We start from the raw sequence: 23,168 nt of genomic DNA on the forward strand, positions 1-23,168 counted from the left end.
ATTCGCTATGAAGTAACGTCTATTAAATAACTTTGTGTTTTCACATTTTTAGGTGGAATTCGTACCTATTTCGTATTCATCGCAAAATGCGAATTTTTCCAGTCCCTGCTAACTACAAAATTATATTGGCTGCTTTCATTTACAGAAGATTCTGAGTAAGAGATACACATTTTAGTCTGAATGTTTCTTATTGCATTATCAGGGTGTATACGACCCGGGACAACCGGGAGATCCGGGAAAAACCCAGGAATTTTTCCATCCAGGAGAAAACCGGGAAAAACCCGGGAATTGTTTAGAATTCCGGGAGTTTTTCATTGTTTTAGTTTTCAGTTAAATTTTTGTGATTTTGACTGGTAAGAACCAATACTCTAACAAAGGAATTATTGTATACCGCTAGTGCAGAATGATACTGCAGCAACAAAACCATGAACGGGAGGAGAAAAAAAAAAAAAAAAACTTAAGTTGCAAAGGAAATGCGCCGTATACAACAACAAAACAGTGCTCGTACAAGCGTCTGCCAACAGTAAAGTGTGTCAAAGGCTTTAGAAACACTATGCAATGCTTTATAACAACAAATTGCCACCGATGAGCGTGACGTGACAACTGTTTAAATTAGATACTTTTGAGCAGTTGCGGGCGGGCTCTTGCGCAAGCGCAGTTCAGTCGCGTATGAGTAGTACCTTCTCCCGCTTCTGGTTACGGAAGTTGGCTGGGCGCCACTACTTAATATTGCCCCGGTTTGGAAATATCATAGGTCCGGGGCTGATGCACAGAACAGTCAGAGTTGTGGTGGGGAGGTGGGTCGTGACCTGTGTATATGTTCAGTGATTTTGTTGTTTTCTCTTCGTTTATTGCTCTCACGTTAAATGATAACAAATCTGATTTTTGTGTTCAGGAGCTGTCAAATGATTTAAAATACGTTCGCATAATTACGGCAGGCTAAAATATGTTAATAATTTCAGATTTTATTTCCACCTCTGACAGTCAAGCCTTACAGAACAATGACATTATTTTTGCTGGTTTGCTAAAGAGATTTGGCTTTTATTAATCCTTTCTACTGAGGTAGTAAATTTATTTGAAACGAAGTGTTTAATTTCACACTATTGGCTAGTTTCAACTGTTCGCTTCATTTCAAGTGCACGTATGGCATTATGCTATAATAAAGAACCAAACTTGAGTACTGGTACTCCAAGAAAATTTACATACGGATGTGCATTTTAAGCTGAGTTATGCACTTTAGTATGGTTCGCGAAATCCCGACGCTCTTGAAGTATCCTTTGATGTCTTGTTTCTTTTATGACATATGTAAGATCTTTTAATGTTTTACACGTACGAACATATGGGCTTCCTGCGTCATCGTGGCTGCGCAAGCGCGGTGACGCCATTTATCTGGCGCTTTCTTGCAAATGCTGAAACGAACCTATTTCTAACAGGTGGCGGGAAAATATTGCGAATGGTGGTTTGAAAAGCGTTACATTCAAAGCAGATTTCCTTTTACGCAAGATGAATTATGTGCGAGAATGTACAATGAATTACTTAAAACACAAAGCATTTGACTCTCATTTAAAAATCAACTCTTTGAGGACGACCATTTAGAAGTATTTCGAGCCCAGAAGATGAGACATTTGCGTCGTTATTAAAAATTTTACTGGCACATTTGTGTGTGTATCTTAAAGTGCAACAAGCGCAAAAAAGATCAACATTATATGTAATTGCTTAGCTTCTCTTCCAACTTATTAATCTTCGAGACCAATATTTTATGTGAATGCTATGTATATATATTTAAGCCATTAACTTTTCTTATTTGTGTATTCGCGCTACGTAAGAGTGATCTTGCTATTGGCTGACTACATCACGTGTCCTATTGCTGTCATCAGCTGGCGAGATCACGTGAATGAGCTATGACGCTTACAAAAGCGCATCACAGTCTCAGTCTCACTTTCAATGCTTCGGAAAGTGACATGCGTTATTTGGTGGAATTCAAATTTATACCTTCGTAATACGAAAATATGCAGCGTACATGTTGCTGCACATCAAAGGTCTTTCAGAACGTGTTTTTCCTCCTACGTTTCGTTTTCTAAAGTGCCGGAAAATTATACATCGGTATATAAAACCCTAAACATTGAAGGGATTGATGACTTTTACAGTGTCGAGGAAGAGTATACTGTCACTTAACACGGAAAAAGTGTGTTTTCATCTGGGAGAAAGAGTATTTTTAACCGGGAAATCCGGGAATTTTTTTCCTTGTCCACGTATACACCCTGATTATGAAGCATGCTGTTTATATGCATACAACATTGAATAACAAATGTTACAAGAAATGAAGTGTAAAACATTATAATAAGTATAACCTGGTAGTCAAGTACTTCTCTACTGGAAAGTGTATAAAATGGTGATTGACAGGAATCTCAATCTGGCATATTACATGTATCAAAATAAATTTATAATCCTAAAATAGGATTCTTTTGAAAGGATCCTCATACATAATTGTAGTGGCCCTGACATCTGTCAGACTCCGTAACAGCCACATCCCTGTAGAGAGAACTACAATATAATGTCCCATTAGTTAATTCTGTGACAAAAAACATGTTATGCACAACAAGAAAGCCTATAAAAAATATGTTTGAAAAGTTTTCTGCCATTTCATCAAATTGTTTGCACTTGTGTGAACTGTGTAACTCAATAAATATTGCAAAACGATCTGTTGGTCATCAGTATATTAAAAATTAAATCTAATATCCAAAATGTCCATCCCCGTGAACCATGGACCTTGCCGTTGGTGGGGAAGCTTGCGTGCCTCAGCGATACAGATAGCCGTACCATAGGTGCAACCACAACGGAGGGGTATCTGTTGAGAGGCCAGGCAAACGCGTGGTTCCTGAAGAGGGGCAGCAGCCTTTTCAGTAGTTACAGGGACAACAGTCTGGATGATTCACTGATCTGGCCTTGTAACACTAACCAAAACAGCCTTGCTGTGCTGGTACTGCGAATGGCTGAAAGCAAGGGGAAACTACAGCCGTAATTTTTCCCGAGGGCATGTAGCTTTACTGTATGGTTAAATGATGATGGCATCCTCTTGGGTAAAATATTCCAGAGGTAAAATAGTCCCCCATTTGGATCTCCGGGCAGGGACTACTCAGGAGGACGTCGTTATCAGGAGAAAGAAAACTGGCGTTCTACGGATCAGAGCATGGAATGTCAGATCCCTTAATCGGGCAGGTAGGGTAGAAAATTTAAAAAGGGAAATGGATAGGTTAAAGTTAGATATAGTGGGAATTAGTGAAGTTCGCTGGCAGGAGGAACAAGACTTTTGGTCAGGCGAATAAAGGATCATAAATAAAAAATCAAATAGGGGTAATGCAGGAGTAGCTTTAATAATGAATAAAAAAAATAGGAGTGTGGGTAAGCTACTACAAACAGCATATTGAACACATTATTGTGGCCAAGATAGACACGAAGCCCACGCGTACTACAGTAGTACAAGTTTATATGCAAAGTCGCTCTGCAGATGATGAAGAAATGTATGATGAAATCAAAGAAATTATTCAGATAGTGAAGGGAGACGAAAATTTAATAGTGATGGGTGACTGGAATTCGGTAGTAGGAAAAGGGAGAGAAGGAAACGTAGTAGGTGAATATGGATTGGGGCTAAGAAATGAAAGAGGAAGCCGCCTGGTAGAAATTTGCACAGAGCACAACTTAATCATAGCTAACACCTGGTTCAAGAATCATAAAAGAAGTCTGTATACATGGTAGAAGCCTGGAGACACTGACAGGTTTCAGATAGATTATGTAATGGTGAGACAGGGATTTAGGAACCAGGTGTTAAATTGTAAGACATTTCCAGGGGCAGATGTGGGCTCTGATCACAATCTATTGGTTATGAACTGTAGATTAAAACTGAAGAAACTGCAAAAAGGTGGAAATTTAAGGAGATGGGACCTGGATAAACTGATAGAACCAGAGGTTGTAGAGAGTTTCAGGGAGAGCATTAGGGAATGATTGACAAGAATGGAGGAAAGAAATACAGTAGAAGAAGAATGGGTAGCTTTGAGAGATGAAGTAGTGAAGGCAGCAGAGGATCAAGTAGGTAAAAAGACAAGGGCTAGTAGAACTCCTTGGGTAACAGAAAATATATTGAATTTAATTGACGAAAGGAGAAAATATAAAAATGCCATAAATGAAGCAGGCAAAAAGGAATACAAACGTCTCAAAACTGAGATTAACAGGAAGTGCAAAATGGCTAAGCAGGGATGGCTAGAGGACAAATGTAAGGATGTAGTGGCACATATCACTAGGGGTAAGATAGATACCGCCTACCGGAAAATTAAAGAGACCTTTGGAGAAAAGAGAACCACTTGTATGAATATCAAGAGCTCAGATGGAAACCCAGTTCTAAGCAAAGAAGGGAAAGCAGAAAGCTGGAAGGAGTATATAGAGGGCCTATACAAGGGCGATGTACTGGAGGGCAATATTATGGAAAGGGAAGAGGACGTAGATGAAGATGAAATGGGGGATATGATACTGCGTGAAGAGATTGACAGAGCACTGAAAGACCTAAGTCAAAACAAGGCCCCGGGAGTAGACAACATTCCATTAGAACTACTGACAGCCTTGGGAGAGCCAGTCCTGACAAAACTCTACCATCTGGTGAGCAAGATGTATGAGACAGGCAAAATACCCTCAGACTTCAAGAAGAATATAATAATTCCAATCCCAAAGAAAGCAGGTGTTGACAGATGTGAGAATTACTGAACTATCAGTTTAATAAGCCACAGCTGCAAAATACTAACGTGAATTCTTTACAGACGAATGGAAAAACTGGTAGAAGCCGACCTCGGGGAAGATCGGTTTGTTGGGACATGTGAGGCAATACTGACCCTACGACTTATCTTAGAAGATAGATTAAGGAAAGGTAAACATACGTTTCTAGCATTTGTAGACTTGGAGAAAGCTTTTGGCAATGTTAACTGGAATACTCTCTTTCAAATTCTGAAGGTGGCAGGGGTAAAATAACAGGGAGCGAAAGGCTATTTACAATTTGTACAGAAACCAGATGGCAGTTATAAGAGTTGAGGAACATGAAAGGGAAGCAGTGGTTGGGAAGGGAGTGAGACAGGGTTGTAGCCTCTCCCCATTGTTATTCAATCTGTATATTGAGCAAGCAGTAAAGGAAACAAAAGAAAAATTTGGAGTAGCTATTAAAATCCATGGAGAAGTAATAAAAACTTTGAGGTTTGATGATGACATTGTAATTCTGTCAGAGACAGCAGAGGACTTGGAAGAGAAGTTGAACGGAATGGATAGTACAAAATTGTTAAGGCTTTCGTGGCCACTTCTTGACAAACTGCCTATTGGCTTCTGTCTTGGGTTCTTCGGCCGACGTTCATCCAATGATTTTTCTGACATTTCGCCAGCACGAGTGGCTGGCATTGTCAAAGCTTCACCCTCCATTGCCGTTGGTGAACTGGAGGCGAGCTCGCGGCCGCAGACTATATGTACCTGGCGCGCCAACGTCCGAGGGCTTCTCCGCGGTCATTTCCGGTGTGGTTCTCCTCTTGCTACCTGCGACGGTCGTTCGCTGCAGTACGGGAAGCCAGGATCCGTTTACCTTAAGGCTTTCCTCTTTCTTGTTGAAACTGTTCGTGTGTTTTTGGATTTCTACAGCTTCTCTGAACAAGCGCGTGTGATAGGAAGTTCTGGCTGTAGAGAAGCACTATCACACGCGCTTGTTCAGAGAAGCTGTAGAAATCCAAAAACACGCGAACAGTTTCAACAAGAAAGAGGAAACCTTAAGGTAAACGGATCCTGGCTTCCCGTACTGCAGCGAACGACCGTCGCAGGTAGCAAGAGGAGAACCGCACCGGAAATGACCGCGGAGAAGCCCTCGGACGTTGGCGCGCCAGGTACATATAGTCTGCGGCCGTGAGCTCGCCTCCAGTTCACCAACGGCAATGGAGGGTGAAGCTTTGACAATGCCAGCCACTCGTGCTGGTGAAATGTCAGAAAAATCATTAGATGAACGTCGGCCGAAGAACCCGAGACAGAAGCCAATAGGAATGGATAGTGTCTTGAAAGGAGGATATAAGATGAACATCAACAGAAGCAAAACACGGATAATGGAATGTAGTCGAATGAAATCAGGTGATGCTGAGGGAATTAGATTAGGAAATGAGACACTTAAAGTAGTAAAGGAGTTTTGCTATTTGGGGAGCAAAATAACTGATGATGGTCGAAGTAGAGGGGATATAAAATGTAGACTGGCAATGGCAAGGAAAGCGTTTCTGAAGAAGAGAAATTTGTTAACATCGAATATAGATTTAAGTGTCAGCAAGTCCTTTCTGAAAGTATTTTATGGTGTGTGGTCATCTATGGAAGTGAAACATGGCCGATAAATAGTTTGGACAAGAAGAGAATAGAAGCTTTCGAAATGTGGTGCTACAGGAGAATGCTGAAGATTAGATGGGTAGATCACATAACTAATGAGGAGGTACTGAATAGGATTGGGGAGAAGAGAAGTTTGTGGCACAACTTGACTAGAAGAAGGGATTGGTTGGTAGGACATGTTCTGAGGCATCAAGGGATCACCAATTTAGTATTGGAGGGCAGCGTGGAGGGTAAAAATCGTAGAGGGAGACCAAGAGATGAATACACTAAGCAGATTCAAAAGGATGTAGGTTGCAGCAGGTACTGGGAGATGAAGAAGCTTGCACAGGATAGAGTAGCATGGAGAGCTGCATCAAACCAGTCTCAGGCCTGAAGACCACAGCAGCAGCATCCAAAATGTAAATATTTAGCAAGTCAGATAGCAATTCACACATGACCATAGGCATGAAATGCAAACTCTTTCTTCATTTTCTTGACACATTTCTGCTCATGCATGTCATTGACAACCTCTTTCAAACTCCTCATCTGCAGTTCGTGGTCTTGCGGTAGTGTTCTCGCTTCCCGCGCTCGTGTTCCTGGGTTCGATTCCCGGCGGGGTCAGAGATTTTCTCTGCCTCGTGATGACTGGGTGTTGTGTGATGTCCTTAGGTTAGTTAGGTTTAAGTAGTTCTAAGTTCTAGGGGACTGATGACCATAGATGTTGAGTCCCATAGTACTCAGAGCCATTTTTGAATCAAACTCCTCTTTTCTTCTACAGTATATCATTTAACATCTCCTCCCATTGCAATCCTCTTTGGGCTACATTATCCTTCACCAGGTTTCTTCATCTTATTTGTGGTCTTCCAATTGGTGTTCATCTGGTTCCTGTTCATTCTAGGGCTCCTCTTGGAAGCCTTTCTGTTTCCATTCTTCAAATGTGGCCGAACCGTTTAAGCCTATTACTCTCCATGGTTTATTTGGAGATCTGCAGTGTGTTTTGCATTATTTCATTCCTTGACCTTTCCCTTCTCATCTCACCCAGGATCTCTTGTAGAAAGTGCATATCTGTTACTTGTATTGTGCTCAGATCTTTCTTTGTCCAAGTCCAGGGTAGATAAAAACAAACAACTTATAAAAGTTAATATAAAAACAAAAGGCTATAAACTACAACTATAAAAATTTATTTTGATTAATTTGTGTATTTGAGTACATCTTTGATCACTGGGTTGTTTTGAAAATCAGCCTTATGCAAACACAGTTAGTTTATTTTTATATTTACCCATACATTTTTAGACACCTGTGTGTCCTCTACTGTGGGTCAAATTTTTATTTCTGTAAAGTAAAATATGAAATTTATAATAATTTAACTGTTGTATTTATAAATTTCATATTATACTGTACAGAAATAAAAATTTTACCCACTGAAGATGACACATAGATGTCTAAACACGTATAGGTAAATACAAAAATAAACTAATTGTGTTTGCTTAAGGCTGATTTTCAAAACAACCCAACTTTAAATTGCAAACACAGGATAACATCAAGAGGAGCTTCAAAACTGTTGGCAAATACTTTTCTGGCTTTTAAGTGCATAAGGGTCTGGAGTGCAGTATCTTGATTTCAGCGTCTTCAGACAGTTGGTGAGTTGAGAGTGAGGGATTACTTTGGATGTTTGTGTATTCTCTAACAAGAGGATGGCCTTGATTTAATTGGGTTGTGCGAATGTGACCGAGCATAACAATCCATTTGGTAGGTGAATTGGTGATCTCTTGATGCCTCAGAACATGTCCCACCAACCGGCCCCTTCTTCTAGTCAAGTTGTGCCACAAATTTCTCTTCTCCCCAATTCTGTTCAATACCTCCTCATTACTTTTTGATCTACCCATGTAATCTTCAGCATTCTTCTGTAGCACCACATTTTGAAAGCTTCTATTCTCTTCTTGTCTAAACTATTTATAGTTCATGTTTCACTTCCATATGTGGCTACACTCCATACAAATGCTTTCAGAAATGACTTGCTGACACTTAAATCTATACTCGATGTTAACAAATTTCTCTTCTTCAGAAAAGTTTTCCTTGCCATTGCCAGTCTACATTTTATATCCTCTCTACTTCGGCCATCGTCAGTTACTTTGCTCCCCAAACAGCAAAACTCAGTTACTATGTTAAGTGTCTCATTTTGTCTCATTTCCTAATCTAACTCCCTCAGCATCACCTGATTTAATTAGACTACAGTCCATTACCCTCGTTTTGCTTTTGTTGATGTTCATCTTACATCCTCCTTTGAAGACACTGTCCATTATGTTCAACTGTTCTTCCAGGTCCTTTGCTGTCTCTGACAGATTCACAATTTCATCGGCGAACCTCAAAGTTTTTATTTTTTCTCCCTGGATTTTAATTTCTGTTCTGAATTTTTCTTTTGTTTCCTTTACTGCTTGCTCAATATACAGATTGAATAACATTGGAGAGAGGCTACAACCCTGTCTCACTCCCTTCCCAACCACTGCTTCCCTTTCATGTTCCTCTGCTCTTATAACTGCCATCTGGTTTCTGTACAAATTGTAAATAGCCTTTTGCTCCCTGTATTTTAACCCTGCCACCTTCAGAATTTGAAAGAGAGTATTCCAGTCAACATTGCCAAAAGCTTTCTCCAAGTCTACAAATGCTAGAAACGTATGTTTACCTTTCCTTAATCTATCTTCTAAGATAAGTCGTAGGGTCAGTATTGCCTCACGTGTCCCAACAAACCGATCTTCCCCGAGGTCGGCTTTTACCAGTTTTTCCATTCGTCTGTAAAGAATTCACGTTAGTATTTTGCAGCTGTGGCTTATTAAACTGATAGTTCAGTAATTCTCACATCTGTCAACACCTGCTTTCTTTGGGATTGGAATTATTATATTCTTCTTGAAGTCTGAGGGTATTTCGCCTGTCTCGTACATCTTGCTCACCAGATGGTAGAGTTTTGTCAGGACTGGCTCTCCCAAGGCTGTCAGTAGTTCTAATGGAATGTTGTCTACTCCCGGGGCCTTGTTTTGATTTAGGTCTTTCAGTGCTCTGTCAATCTCTTCACGCAGTATCATATCCCCCATTTCATCTTCATCTACATCCTCTTCCGTTTCCATAATATTGCCCTCCAGTACATCGCCCTTGTATAGGCCCTCTATATACTCCTTCCAGCTTTCTGCTTTCCCTTCTTTGCTTAGAACTGGTTTTCCATCTGAGCTTTTGATATTCATACAAGTGGTTTTCTTTTCTCCAAAGGTCTCTTTAATTTTCCGGTAGGCGGTATCTATCTTACCCCTAGTGATATGTGCCACTACATCCTTACATTTGTCCTCTAGCCATCCCTGCTTAGCCATTCTGCACTTCCTGCTGATCTCGTTTTTGAGACATTTGTATTCCTTTTTGCCTGCTTCATTTACTGCATTTTTATATTTTGTCCTTTCGTCAATTAAATTCAATATATCTTCTGTTACCGAAGGATTTCTACTAGCCCTCATCTTTTTACCTATGTGATCCTTTGCTGCTTTCACTATTTCATCTCTCAGAGCTACCCATTCTTCTTCTACTGTATTTCTTTCCTCCATTCTTGTCAATCGTTCCCTAATGCTCTCCCTGAAACTCTCTACAACCTCTGGTTCTATCAGTTTATCCAGGTCCCATCTCCTTAAATTTCCACCTTTTTGCAGTTTCTTCAATTTTACTCTACAGTTCATAACCAGTAGATTGTGGTCAGAGTACACATGTGCCCCTGGAAATGTCTTACAATTTAAAACCTGATTCCTAAATCTCTGTCTTACCATTATATAATCTATCTGAAACCTTCCAGTATCTCCAGGCCTCTTGCATGTGTACAACCTTCTTTCATAATTCTTGAACCAAGTGTTCGCTATGATTAAGTTCATAGGGGGGAGGGTGTTCTAGATATTACCTGCATAATGTGGTTTGGTTCTGTGTCGACCTATTTTACTTGGGTACTTTGATTTACGCTTGCATGTCTTATTCTGCAGTGGAATATACCAAACTAAGTCGCGTTCAAGGATCCTTGTGCTAAACAACAACGATTTTGTGGAAAGTTGTTCCTGATTCGATGTTTCACATTATTATTATTATTCGTATTATTATTATCATTATTATATGTTTTATGTAACTTAAAGCTCTCTCCATGGTCACACCAAAATATGTTGGAGTTTCGTAGTAGGAAAAAGTGATATTTCCATAAAATATTAACATTTTATGGTTGTCCAGCCTGTTGGTTAAATTTAAATGTAACACCTTTTTTGGTGGGGTTTGTGTTATGCATCCATTCGCATGAGGAAGTGCTTAAATTCTTCGACAGTATTTCCTGTACTTTTTCTGTGTCCTTAGGCTGGACAGCTGTTGCCCAGGTATAGGTGTATTCTAATTTTATAGCCTCTGTTTGAGGCATGTCTGTGATATAAAATCTGAAAAGAGGTGGTGCTAGGACAGATCCCTGTGGGAGCCCATTGATTAGTTTCATTTTTATGCTCCTTCTATTTCTTATGTTAACTATTAAGGGGTGTATTCCTGAGCTCCTGATTCAGTGTGTGAGTTGGGTTTTCCGCAGGTTATGACTTGCAGAAACTTGTAAATAAAGCTCTGTATCCAGACAGCCTCTGTATCCAGACAGTGGCATTGTTGCTGTCAGTTTGATAAACACGACAGATGTCTTTTTTTTTTTTTTCCCTCCATGCATCTATCTTTAAATGGATAATGGGACAGCAGCTGATAATATAAATGAAGCAATGAACAACACCGTCAGCTGTGTGTCTCTATATTTTATTTATGCGAGCAGTTTCAGTGGCCACTCTGCCATCCTCAGGCCTCTGGATACAGCTAGTATAACAGCAGCATTAACTATTCAAAATGCAACATCATACTGTCAATAGTAACCATAATGAAACAAACTTATATTAGCTAATATTGTACTATACCAAATGAAATTACATCTGTTGCCAGCAAAATTCTAAGACTATTAAAGAACCATAATTACAAATATTGTACCATTGTAAAAATCATAATTATTTACTGTTGAAAACCAAATGGCTAAAACGATAGTTGTATTGCTTGCTAACAGCAGGCTATATGAATGAGTGGTATCCATTCTTTCGGACATGTCTGAAAGAACAGGTGTCATGCATTCATATAATTGAGTTTCCTGAGTGGGCTATGAATCCACCACCTTCAGTGTGATGCACTATCATGTTCAACCTCATGTGGGAATCTCGAAGTAACGAGCACGGAGGATGTGGACGGGGACTGCAGATAGGTGGCACTAGGTGGGAGTGTGGGTTAGCCGGGGGCATACTGAGATTGTTGGTGGCACTGTGGTTAACACAGCTGCCTAGTACGCTGGAGATCCAGGATTTGAATTCTGATCTGGCACACATTTTGATGTTGCTGACTCCGCATAATGTCCTTATGCATCTGACATCATGAGTCCCTTCACTTTCTTTCCTTTCTTCCCCCTCCCACCTTCAATTTGCATAATAAGAGCAGGCTGTCAGATATATTGAGTGAGATGCAAACATATATTAAAACGTGTAGATCAGTAAGACAAATTGAATTACATAGAAACATCCAAATAAGGTAGAAATAACATGTTATTGCAATGTTACATCAGACTAACTAAAACGTTCCACCAACTTTGTCCAGTATACTAGTTGGTTGTTTCTGGGGTAGTTTGATAAGTCTGGTAAATTTCCATGAAAGAATAGAAATTTTTGTTGTACCTTCATAGTTGGTAAGCTTGACTGTTCCAATGATAGTATAAAGAATTTCAACAATCTACAGTGTAAGTGCATTGTTGACAGCAATCTGATTTGGTCATTGTGTTGACTGCAAATAAAATGGAGAAAACATCTTCATGCTGTTATAAAAACTTTTTATTTGCCTTTCTTCCTGTGTTTCACTTTCTCCTTTTTTGTACCTTATCTGGCCTTCGTTGACCTTTGGTAGACCTTATAGTTTTCTTCCGCTGGATTTTGGAGAGTAGGCCATCTGTGATGTTTAGTCATGTTGACCTGTCTGTTCGAGGAAGAAGGGATTGATGACCTAGTAGTCTGCTCCCTTTAATCATCCAACCAACCAATCAACCAAAAAATATTGTCGTGGGAATCAGAACACTTCGACTTATCTGAAGCTGCCAACCTTGATGGGGACAAAGACAGGCAGCACTGTGACGCCAGTGCACTTGTACCATCAACAGTGGTGATACACAATGACTCAGCAGAAGGCAAGGCTGGTGGCCAGCCCATGACCCACCTGGGGGTGTTTGCTACATATATCTAACTATACCACCTGCCAGTTGTTGAAATGTGCGGTCTCATCCGCGACAGAAGTGGCTTATAAGGTGCTTGTTCGCCTGCTCCTTGAGTATTGTTCACCTATCTGGGATCTCCATCAGGTAGGACTAATAGAGGAGATAGAGAAGATGCAACGAAGAGTGGCATGTTTCGTCACGGGATCGTTTAGCTGGCAAGACAGCATTACGGAGATGCTAAACAAACTCCACTGGCAGACATTACAAGAGTGGTGTTGTGCATCACGGAGAGATTTACTGTAGAAGTTTCAGGGCAGCACTTTTCAGGAGGAGTCCAACAACATATTACTTCCCCCACATACATCTCGCGTATTGACCATGAGGAGAAAATTTGAGAAATTAGTGCCAATACAGAGGCTTACCCACAATCACACTATTCACGAGTGTAACAGGAAAGTACCCTCCGCCACACACCATTAGGTGGCTTGACTATGATGTATATGTAGATGCCATAAGTTCATATGATTTGGTAGTTGGAGCTCCTTCTGCTACAGAAGTTCAGACAAGGCCAATGTCCTAGTTTGGACATGGACCTCAGAGTTGGGTATCAGTTGGGCAGGCACATCTCTAGGCAGAGAGTATGTACACAAGGCAACATATTGGGGGCACTTTAAGAGACAGTAGCACAAGAGGCCTTGCAGGTCAGTTATCCAAGCTGCATACAACTCCCTAGGGCACCGTGGAGTGGGTTAAAATTCAACCGTGCTGCCACCACATTGGTTTGGCATCCAGAACACTGTGTGAGCAACTGAGAGTGTTCCTAAAAAATGAGTTTTTTTGGGTGTGGTATAGCATTTCAAATTTGGTACAATTTTGTACAACGCCGTACTGCTGGATAATAACAAGGCAGTCTTATCAGCTCGATCGACAATATGCTTTAACTTGGAAGTGCAGCCAGAACTGGTCCAGCATTCTGTAAACTCTTGGAAGCTGGCAAACTGCGTCAGTGGTGGTGGGACAGAAGGCTTCTCTGCAGACAACTGGCTCGCCACCAGCATGGTGGCAGCTCCTGTATCTGCTCCTGCTGCAGCTTTGTTGCTGCTCCTGAAGGTGCAACGATTGCCGCCAGCATTCCAAAAATTCTGGGTCCGTGGTGGCCACAATTTAACGCTACGAAAAAAAAAAAAAAAGAAAAATATCACACATGTGTGAATGTCCTCAGTCACAACTTTTATATCCACACAGGTGTGGCAATTCCTCGAAACTGTCCTGTCAGCACAAATGTAACTTACCTAGTCAGTGGTGGCTCAGCTACAGAAGCCGGGGAATTGGACTTTGGAAGAGGAAAGTAAGTTCACATATGGATCAGCCTGTGGGAGAGCAGTGTCCAAACACCTCATAGGGATGAGCACAAGTTAAGTCACAACACACAACCAGTGTGAGCGCCTAAATAGTTAGCTAACATGTGGAACCAAGAGCATGGTGTGATGTGGAGGCCAGGCCCACGCTGGTCAATGTTAGTGTAAGAACTGATGGGCTGGCCTATTGCCACTGGCAAGTAAACATCTGGGTCAGCAGTTCTGCCCATACAGTGCTCTGTGTTACTGTCCGTGACAGCTTGCCGCACTATCCTGCCATGAGACCCGGGCCAACTCGTGTGCATCCTTGTCGATGTCTGCTGGTGGGGATATTGAAATTAGAAACCAGCTTACTTTTTAGAGGTTTTATTTTATGTGAGATGGTCTATACAATTATAAATTATCCTCTCAAGCAGTTTATATAGCATGTCGAGCAGGGTAATCAGGTGGTAAATATTTGGCAGTAAAATGGCATGATATTGATTGTGATAACCTAAGGTAAAAAAATTTCTTAAGCGGTCTATTGCAAGTGACACTTTGTGTAAAACAGACTATGTATACTTTCTGTTTTTGTACATAAATCAATTTTGTTAGTTGCACATTGAATGGCATCCACTCGGAATCGGAAGCGGCACCACACAAAAAACGACATTCAGTGACACTGAAAAGCCTACATGTGCTACACAAACTGCCAGATGCGTCTCCCCCCCAATAGTAGACGCTTTTTGGACACCACAAAATAAAAATGAACATTTTATCTCTCTCTGGTTATTACTCGACATTAACCATTGTACTTTCCATGAATTGGGAAAGTCTCTTAGACATACATATGCAAAGTGACTAAGTCACATCTAATACAGCTCAGAATTTGGAATTCCTTGAAAACTTCATGAACAGACTGTTCTCATTCAAAATTATTTAAATCTTACATTTAGGTCTATGCCATTTACAGTTATGTTATTCAGAGAAGACGACTAGAACACTACGTGAAACTGAAGACAGGTTGTCAAATTGCCCATGGATTTTCAAACATTTCACTAACATATTGCGGGTATGGGGTTTGTTGAATTGGCTCCTATCTTGTCACAAATGAGGCTACAAGATGAATAATCCTCTCTCCTCTCCTAAATTGAAAGAAAAAAAAAATGAAATCATTAATTGCTCATTTCCACTAACTTTACAGATTTCATAATATTTTAGCTGCCACAGAATCAAACTTTTATTTAATCTCATTAAGAATACTTCTCTGCCAAGTTACGTGAATAATTTACAATAATCAAAATGCATTACTTTTTTAAAATCAAACATTGAAAAATCCAGGATGAAATAATGACAAGGTTATGAAAAGGAAAGCGTGCTACACACCATATAGCAAAAATGTTAAGTCACAGACAGGCACAACAAAATACTACTAACAAATAAGTTTTCAACCAGAAGGCCTTCCTGTGAAGTAGATATCATAGACACATACACATTAATGCAAATTCAGCTCGCTCACACGAGACAATGGTCATGTGTGTGTGTTTTGTCTATTTCGGAAGAAAGCCTTCTGGCTTTGTATCTTTCCCTTTCATGATATTATCATTACTTTGTTAAACATACTCTTACTGCAGCTCTCAGCTTGTTCAACAATTAATACCTCAAATAACATCAACATTACTAATTGTGCAGGAAAGGTCAGTACACATTTAAATTATTTAAGCATTACTAGATTTTTGGAATTGAACACTTTAATGAATTCTTAATGAGATACACACCAATACACACTACCTATACCCATAGTAACAAGAGAAATACAGATACATCTGTGTATAGGTGACACACAGAAACTGGTCCATCAAGCATGCATAGTTAATAGGTGTGTTATTACACTTGTCAGCTCTCTTTCAGCATCCCAAATATATCTATTTGCTTGAGTTCACACCAGGTGCTGCATCTGACATATTAAATGAAAATTGAAATATCAGGCAGATATCAGTACCTCATTCTCGAAATTTAACTTAGAACTAAAAATAAAAAATTCATAATCTGCATTATTATTCTTCATATGTGTTGAGAACAGCTGCACAGAAAACTGTAATAAAAATTTAAAAAAGGGGTTATTTGATTATGGTGTCCATTAACTGACACAGTGCAAGAAAGGAAAAACAATACTTCATATCAGACATCTAACCTTCCAGCAGTAAAGCATATTAGTACTATACAGTATCATATGGAGGACACAGTCTTGCTAATTTTAGTGAGGTTTTTAAAGTTGTGTGGGTAAATCATGGATGTGGATGTTAGAGATCTATAGAGATGATAAGAGGAGGAAGGGATAACTGCAGTGAAGAATATTACTATAACAATCAGTGGTGAGTTGGAAACAGTGTCTTCCTTAATCTTGACATTTAACTTCTCGATATTCCACAAGTCTGAGATTGGTGGTGTTCTCTGCAAAAAGGTGGTCCTTAACTTCTGTAATGCTACATTCAAATTCAGATGCTGGTGATACTGTACCCTCCAGTCCATGCAAGCTTTATGCAATGTTAGCTAAAAACATTTTTGAACCTGGACCAGAATGTTCCTCTCTGATTTCTGGGTCAGCTGCTGATTCCTCAAAACATGAGCAAGTGATGTCTAGTGTGAATACCGTGTCAGGTGGCACAGTGCTCATGACATTGACGTCTCATTCGGATGGAATTGAGTTTGAATTCCCATTTGGCTAACCTAATTTAGATTGTATAAATTTCTGGAGTGAAGTATTTACCAGAAAGATTTGGTGGCAGAAAGTCATGGTGCTTAGAAAAGTTTGATTTCCTTAAAGGCAAGAATAGTCCTTTAAACAAACTACAGCAGGTTCTTAGTTTTGATTTATTTATGTTTTACCAGAATTTTCCATTAATATGCTGGTCCTGGATGTGGACTTAAATACGTATGTGTTCAGTGGGGCTTAAACACCATCTGCTACAATGGTAAAGTGAAAGATTTTTTTTTGTTTGTAGAGGTCATGTGCTTTTGAAGGAAGTGGCACATCCTTCCTCAGTAGTGGTGTAGTCAGCAATAGGTGTCTTCTGGTCTCCTACTTTTGGAGATAGTCATCAGTAGAAAACGGTCACACATATACACTTTTATTGAACTTCTTATGTGAAATCAGACAATGTCATCACTGTTTTTTTTTTTTTTTTTTTTTTTTTTTTTTCCCTGCAGAAACCATTATGTCATAATTTCTGTAGAATTTCTTTAATTATCTTCAATTGGTGAACGACCAGTGATGAGTTGACGGGTGACTGGATTTGTATTCATTTGAATAATATGGATTGTGATAAGGTGTTAACTATTGACTTGAATACAAAAAAAAAAAAAAAAACTGTACCCAGGATGAACAGAGATTTGCTCTTACACCTGCCTTGACCTTCTTGACAAATGTTTCTGTTGCTTCATACCATATGTTTTCAAGAATTGACATAAAAAATTTAACTTATGCTCAGATGAAATGTTGATTTAAAAAAATTAGAGAATTAACATGAAGTTTGTGTTGTTCCTTTGTCAGGTTGCCAGTTGTGCTCTAGATGCAAGTACAAAGATATATGCTGCTCGAGTTGATCGTGTACATTCAGATGGAATGAAAATGGCAGGCAGTCTCTGTATGCTTGGTAAATGTAAGAATAATCGCAGGAAGGCCGAAAATGATAAGGAATGCATAGAAAATGCAGTGGAAGGTACAAAAAAGGTTACAAAAAGACGAAAGGTATAGTTAAGTGTACAATTTTGCTTGCTTGTATTCTCCATGTATTGGATAAATGTTGCTACTGTGTTGCTATTGTCTCTTTTGATGCAATTGTTCGCTTACTAAAAGCTTACAGTGAAATTAAACAAAAACGAGAAAATGACCTGTACATGTGTTAAATGATTTGGAATTTGTTTTAAGTTTGGTATTTTGTGTTAATGCAGGAGGATTTCCTGTCATGTTGTTTCATTTTTTAAAGTGGTTTCCAAATCACTGAAACAATAACTCAGAGACTTGCTCTTTATTTCAAACACATATCATAAATAAAACAATGGAAACTCCAGGTAGGAATATAAAAAATGTAGAAAAAGATAGATTGCTACTTACCGTAAAGAAGACACTTATGTTGTAGACAGTCACAATTAAAAGAGTTACATAAAGCCTTCAGCCACAACCTTCATCAGCAAAGAGAAACACATCCAATTCATACACATGAGCAAGCACACCCCACACACACACGTAACTGCCAACTCCGGCAGCTCTGACCAAATCACACATTTTCAGTTGATCAGTGCCCAGCGGTGTAGCTCTTTATTCCACCTCAAGCATTGCTTGGCAGTGACGACAGGAATGTGTGGCTTATGAGGAGCTGCTCAGTATTGTATCCCCATTCTTTTGAACTCCCTAGGCACAGTCATTGTGCTAGCTGGACTGCTGGTAGCACTTTGTAACTCACGATTGATCCATTCCTCTGATTTTGTACAATTTTTACAGCCAACCTCTGTAATCCTCAGTGGTTTCTGTCTGTCTGTTTTGTCATGGTATTGGTTTAGCAGCAGTGTTTCCAATTCACAGTCACATCATCAACAGTAGACTTGGGCACCATTAGAATGTATGAAATGTTCCTGATGGATTTGTTACACTGGTGAGATGGATTTGTTACACTGGTGATATCTAATGAGTAGTCAGCATTTGAAGTCACTGAGCCCCCCTGATTGACTCATTCTGCTGTTACTGTTTCTCTGCTAACAACACAATACTCCCTGCCTCCTTTTGCATTGACTAGTCTACCTCTTGTGACATCTAGTATATCTCTCTCTCTCTCTCTCTCTCTCTCTCTCTCTCTCTCTCTGACAGCATGAGAAGAAAAGACTGTTGGTACCATTACCATTGCTGGACAAGATCTGTAAACCAGAGAACTTGAAGGTGTGAGATAGGGTAGTAAGCAAGACATAAACAGAAAAAAAGATAAGTGAACAACGAAAAGTAATTGGTGTTCCGCCCCTACCTATCTACCATATATAATGCACTTCATTTTACATTCTCGTGACTCTTCCACAATGTTTTTTCTGTAATCTCTGTCTTGCTTATTACCCTATTGTACACCTTTAAGTTCTCTGGTTTTCAAATCTTGGCTTACACTGATACCAACAGTCAGTCTTCCCTTCTCAACCTGACCCATGGTTCTGAGCAGCCTTTCCATATCTCAATTCCCATTTTCTAAACCTTACCTGTCGTTTTCCTTCATGTCTCTGCCTTTCCCTTCAAACCTTCTGCCAGAAGAAGAAGCTACTGGCTATGAACTCTTGTGTGTTTCCACATCTTTTATGTCTTTGTTCCTGTCACTGCTATATGTAAAATAAAAGTTAGCACTAACTCACAGTTTGTTAAAATTTATGATAGTGTTATCCAGAATGCAAAAATATAAGTCTAATACAATTAGTATAAAAGTTAGAAAATGAAAAATCTATGATGGGCTTCATACAATAGCTGAATAGTATACAGCAGTAATTTTCATTGTGGCTATCTGCCACTCAGTGCCTCCACTATGCAGTGAGCAGCAATCCATTCTTTTCAAATTGTATTATGAAAGTTACTTTTTCTCTGCTTTGACTACACCATCATTTCTTCTATTACCTACACAAAGTGCCAGACATGTCAGCTAAAAGAACATGCCAGTTTCACATCCCTCAAAGGGGTGTGTTCATGTTATGATTTAAAGTGAAAATGGCTTCTAAAATTCATCACAAACTTAATTCTGTCTACAATGGAATGTTTTGAATTGACAAATGAGGAAAACTGGTGTAATGCACCAAAGATGGAAGCAATATGTTTGTGCAGAAAGGATGATGAGGAGGGCACTCACGATAGTATGTAAATGATTGAGGAAGAGATCAAAGCCAACAGATATTTAACCCTTACATAACATGAGGTCAAAAAGTTTCATGAGTTGGTTGCAGGCAGTTTTGGGTTCGTGGAAACTGTGTACATGTAGGATGTTGAAATATGCAGATCAGTAACAAAGTTTTGATGTACACGTTATACAACAAATCCAAGATAAAAGTGGCACTGTATCAATAATACTCACATTCAGTCCTATAACAACTTAGAGAATGATTTAAAACGATACATGGCACTTTCAAGCAACAATCAGCAACTAAAGCTGTGACATTTAACTGTGCCCGTAATGGGATTGAAGATGGGGGAAGAGGAAATAGTAAAACTGTGACATGTTATGTATGCTGTAGGACTGCTTTTTTTCTTGTCTGTACTGTGTAATACAGTTATGGCATGGAAAGACTAAACTTGTTTTGTAGTTGTTCCAGTGTCACATGCTGATATTTTTTACAGATCAGAGGTGTCATGTTTCAGGAGTGTAGCCAAGAATATAATAGTCTTACCTGCCTCAGCTATCATAAAAAATGTGTGGTAGATGAAAATTGTATTAATAGAGTAAATTTCACATTTTGTGACAAGAGTAAACTATTATCCCATTTTGAAACTTCCTGGCAGATTAAAACTGTGTGCCCGACCGAGACTCGAACTCGGGATCTTTGCCTTTCGCGGGCAAGTGCTCTACCATCTGAGCTACCGAAGCATGACTCACGCCCGGTACTCACAGCTTTACTTCTGCCAGTATGTGAGTACCGGGCGTGAGTCGTGCTTTGGTAGCTCAGATGGTAGAGCACTTGCCCGCGAAAGGCAAAGGTCCCGAGTTCGAGTCTCGGTCGGGCACACAGTTTTAATCTGCCAGGAAGTTTCATATCAGCGCACACTCCGCTGCAGAGTGAAAATCTCATTCTGGATATTATCCCATTTTCTTTTTGCTGCTGCTGTTGTGGTCTTCTCCAATGACTGGTTTGATGCAGCTCTCCATGCTACTATATCCTGTGCAAGCCTCTCTATCTCTGCATAACTACCAATACCTACATCCATATGAACATACTTACTGGATTTAAGTGTTGGTCTCCTTCGACAATTTTTATATCCTACATTTCATTCTACTGCCAGATTGCCAAGTTCTTGATGCCTCAGGATGTTTCCTAACAGCCAGTCCATTCCTTTAGTCATAACTATCGTAGATTCATTATAAGTAGCAGCAATAGAAACTCCTGGATGGAACAGTATGTAAAACCAGAGAAAGTCAGTCACTCGTCTTGAGTATAATATAAATGGATAGATAAAAAAAGGTACTCACCAAACAGCAGCAGGAGAACACGCACACAAAAAGGTTTAACTTTTACAAGCTTTCAAAGCCTATGGCTTCTTCTTCTTGCAGAAGAGTCGAAGGGGAAGGAAGAGGGGTGAAGAGGGATGAAGGGGAAGGAAGAGAGGTGAAGGGAGAGGACTGGAGAGGTTTAGGAAAAGCGGTACAGATCAGAAAAGTCGCCCAGAACACCAGATCAGGTGAGACTTGCTGGATGGGATGAGAAGGAAAGATTCATTGTTGGTGACTGCTCCAGACAAGATTTGAAAACCTGAGAGCTTAAAGGTAGAAGACAGGGTAATATGCAAGATGAGATTACTGCTGAAACAACATGCATGAGTAAATAAGGGTGAAAAGCTAGGTGCATTGTGTGTAATGGAGGTGGAAAGGGAAGTGGTGAAAAAAAAAAAAAAAACAGGTCAGGAAATGACAGGTGTGGAAAATTAAAATTGAGTGAAGAAAGGAGTGGTTACTGTGAAGAAATGCTGAGATGGAAGGAATTAACGTAAATTGAGGCCAGGCGTGTGGCGAGAACCAAGGACATGTTGTAGTGCTAGTTCCCACCCGTGGAGTTCTGAGACACTGGTGTCAAGCAGGAAGAATCTAAATGGCACATGTTGTGAAACAGACATCGAGGTCAAGACTGTCATGTGACAGAGCATGTTCTGCACTGGGACATTGTGTGTTGCACACCTTCTGCCTATACCCATTCATCCTGGTGATAAATGGGTGGCAGTCATGTTTATGTAAAAGGCTGTACATAACAGCTGGTCTATAATGCGTTCTTTCACAGTGGCTCTACCTTTGGTAGTATATGTTTTGCCAGTTGCAGGGCTGGAATGGGTAGTGGTAGGAGGGTGCACAGGGCAAGGCTTGCAGTGGGGCTGCTGTCACAGACATAGGAGCCATAGGGTAGGGAGATGGTCACAGAAGGAGCATAGGGTCTGACAAGGTTGATGCGAAGACTGGGAGCGCAATGTAAAGCTATTCTAGGTGCAGTGGGCAAAAGCTCAGACAGAATGGATCTTATTTCGGAGCATGATTTAAGGAAGTCATGGCCTTGCTGAAGTAGCTGATTAATACATTCAAGATCAGGACAATAGTGAGTGACAAGTGGTGTGCTCCAATGTTGTTTTTTGGAGGGATCAGCAATACCAGGATTGGATGTGATGGCCCAAGAAATCTGCTTCCGAACTAAGCTGCTGGGGTAATTACGTCCAGTGAAGGCTGCTGCTGAGAATGACGGTGTGTTGCTGTAAAGAGTCTCCATCCGAACAAACACGTCTGCCTGAAATGCCAAGCCTGTATGGGAGGGAACATGGAAAGGATGGCAAATGTCAAAATGTAAGTACTGTTGCTTGTTAGTAGGTTCAGTTTGGGTGGAAGGGTGTAGCTGGCCTTTCGTGTGGATGAGATCAACATTGAGGAAAGTGGCATGGGATTTGGAGGGATAGGACCATGTGAAATTTAATTGGGAGAAAGTATTTAGATATTCCAGGAATTTTAATAGATCAGCCTCACCATGAGTCCATATGGCAAAGATGTAACCAATGTGTCTAAACCAAACCAGGGACTGAAGGCTTATGGATTCCAGGAAAGCCCCCTCCAAGTGACCCATGAAAGGGCTGGCATAGGAAGGAGGCATCCAGGTTTCCATGGCCGTACCCCTGATTTGTTAGTATGTCTGCTTCTCAAAGGTGAAGTAATAACTGTTAAGTGTAAAGTTGATTAAGATGAGCCAGAAGGATGTCATAGATTTGGTATCAAATGGGTATTAACTGAGGAAATATTCAGCAGCAGAAAGACCATGTATGTGGGGGATGTTGGTATAGAGGAAGACAGCATCAGTGGTGCCAAGCAAGATGTGTAGTGAGTGTGGGACAGACATGGATGTTAGACAATCTAGAAAGTGGTTGTTCTGTTTACTATAGGAGTGAAGTCTGTACTATGGGTTGCATGTGTGAC

At 40.1% G+C, this 23,168-nt stretch overlaps 1 protein-coding gene across 1 annotated transcript in view; it reads left to right on the top strand.

Moving 5' to 3' along the window:
* Positions 1-23,168, top strand: part of LOC126473317 (condensin complex subunit 2) — a 183,872-nt gene that overhangs the window by 58,608 nt on the left and 102,096 nt on the right. The window contains exon 4 of the mRNA XM_050100300.1: positions 17,540-17,737. Coding sequence (XP_049956257.1) covers positions 17,540-17,737 — 198 coding nt within the window. The remainder of the gene's footprint in view (positions 1-17,539; positions 17,738-23,168) is intronic.

This window comes from Schistocerca serialis, chromosome 4, assembly GCF_023864345.2.
Source record: "Schistocerca serialis cubense isolate TAMUIC-IGC-003099 chromosome 4, iqSchSeri2.2, whole genome shotgun sequence".
NCBI classification, from domain to species: domain Eukaryota; kingdom Metazoa; phylum Arthropoda; class Insecta; order Orthoptera; family Acrididae; genus Schistocerca; species Schistocerca serialis.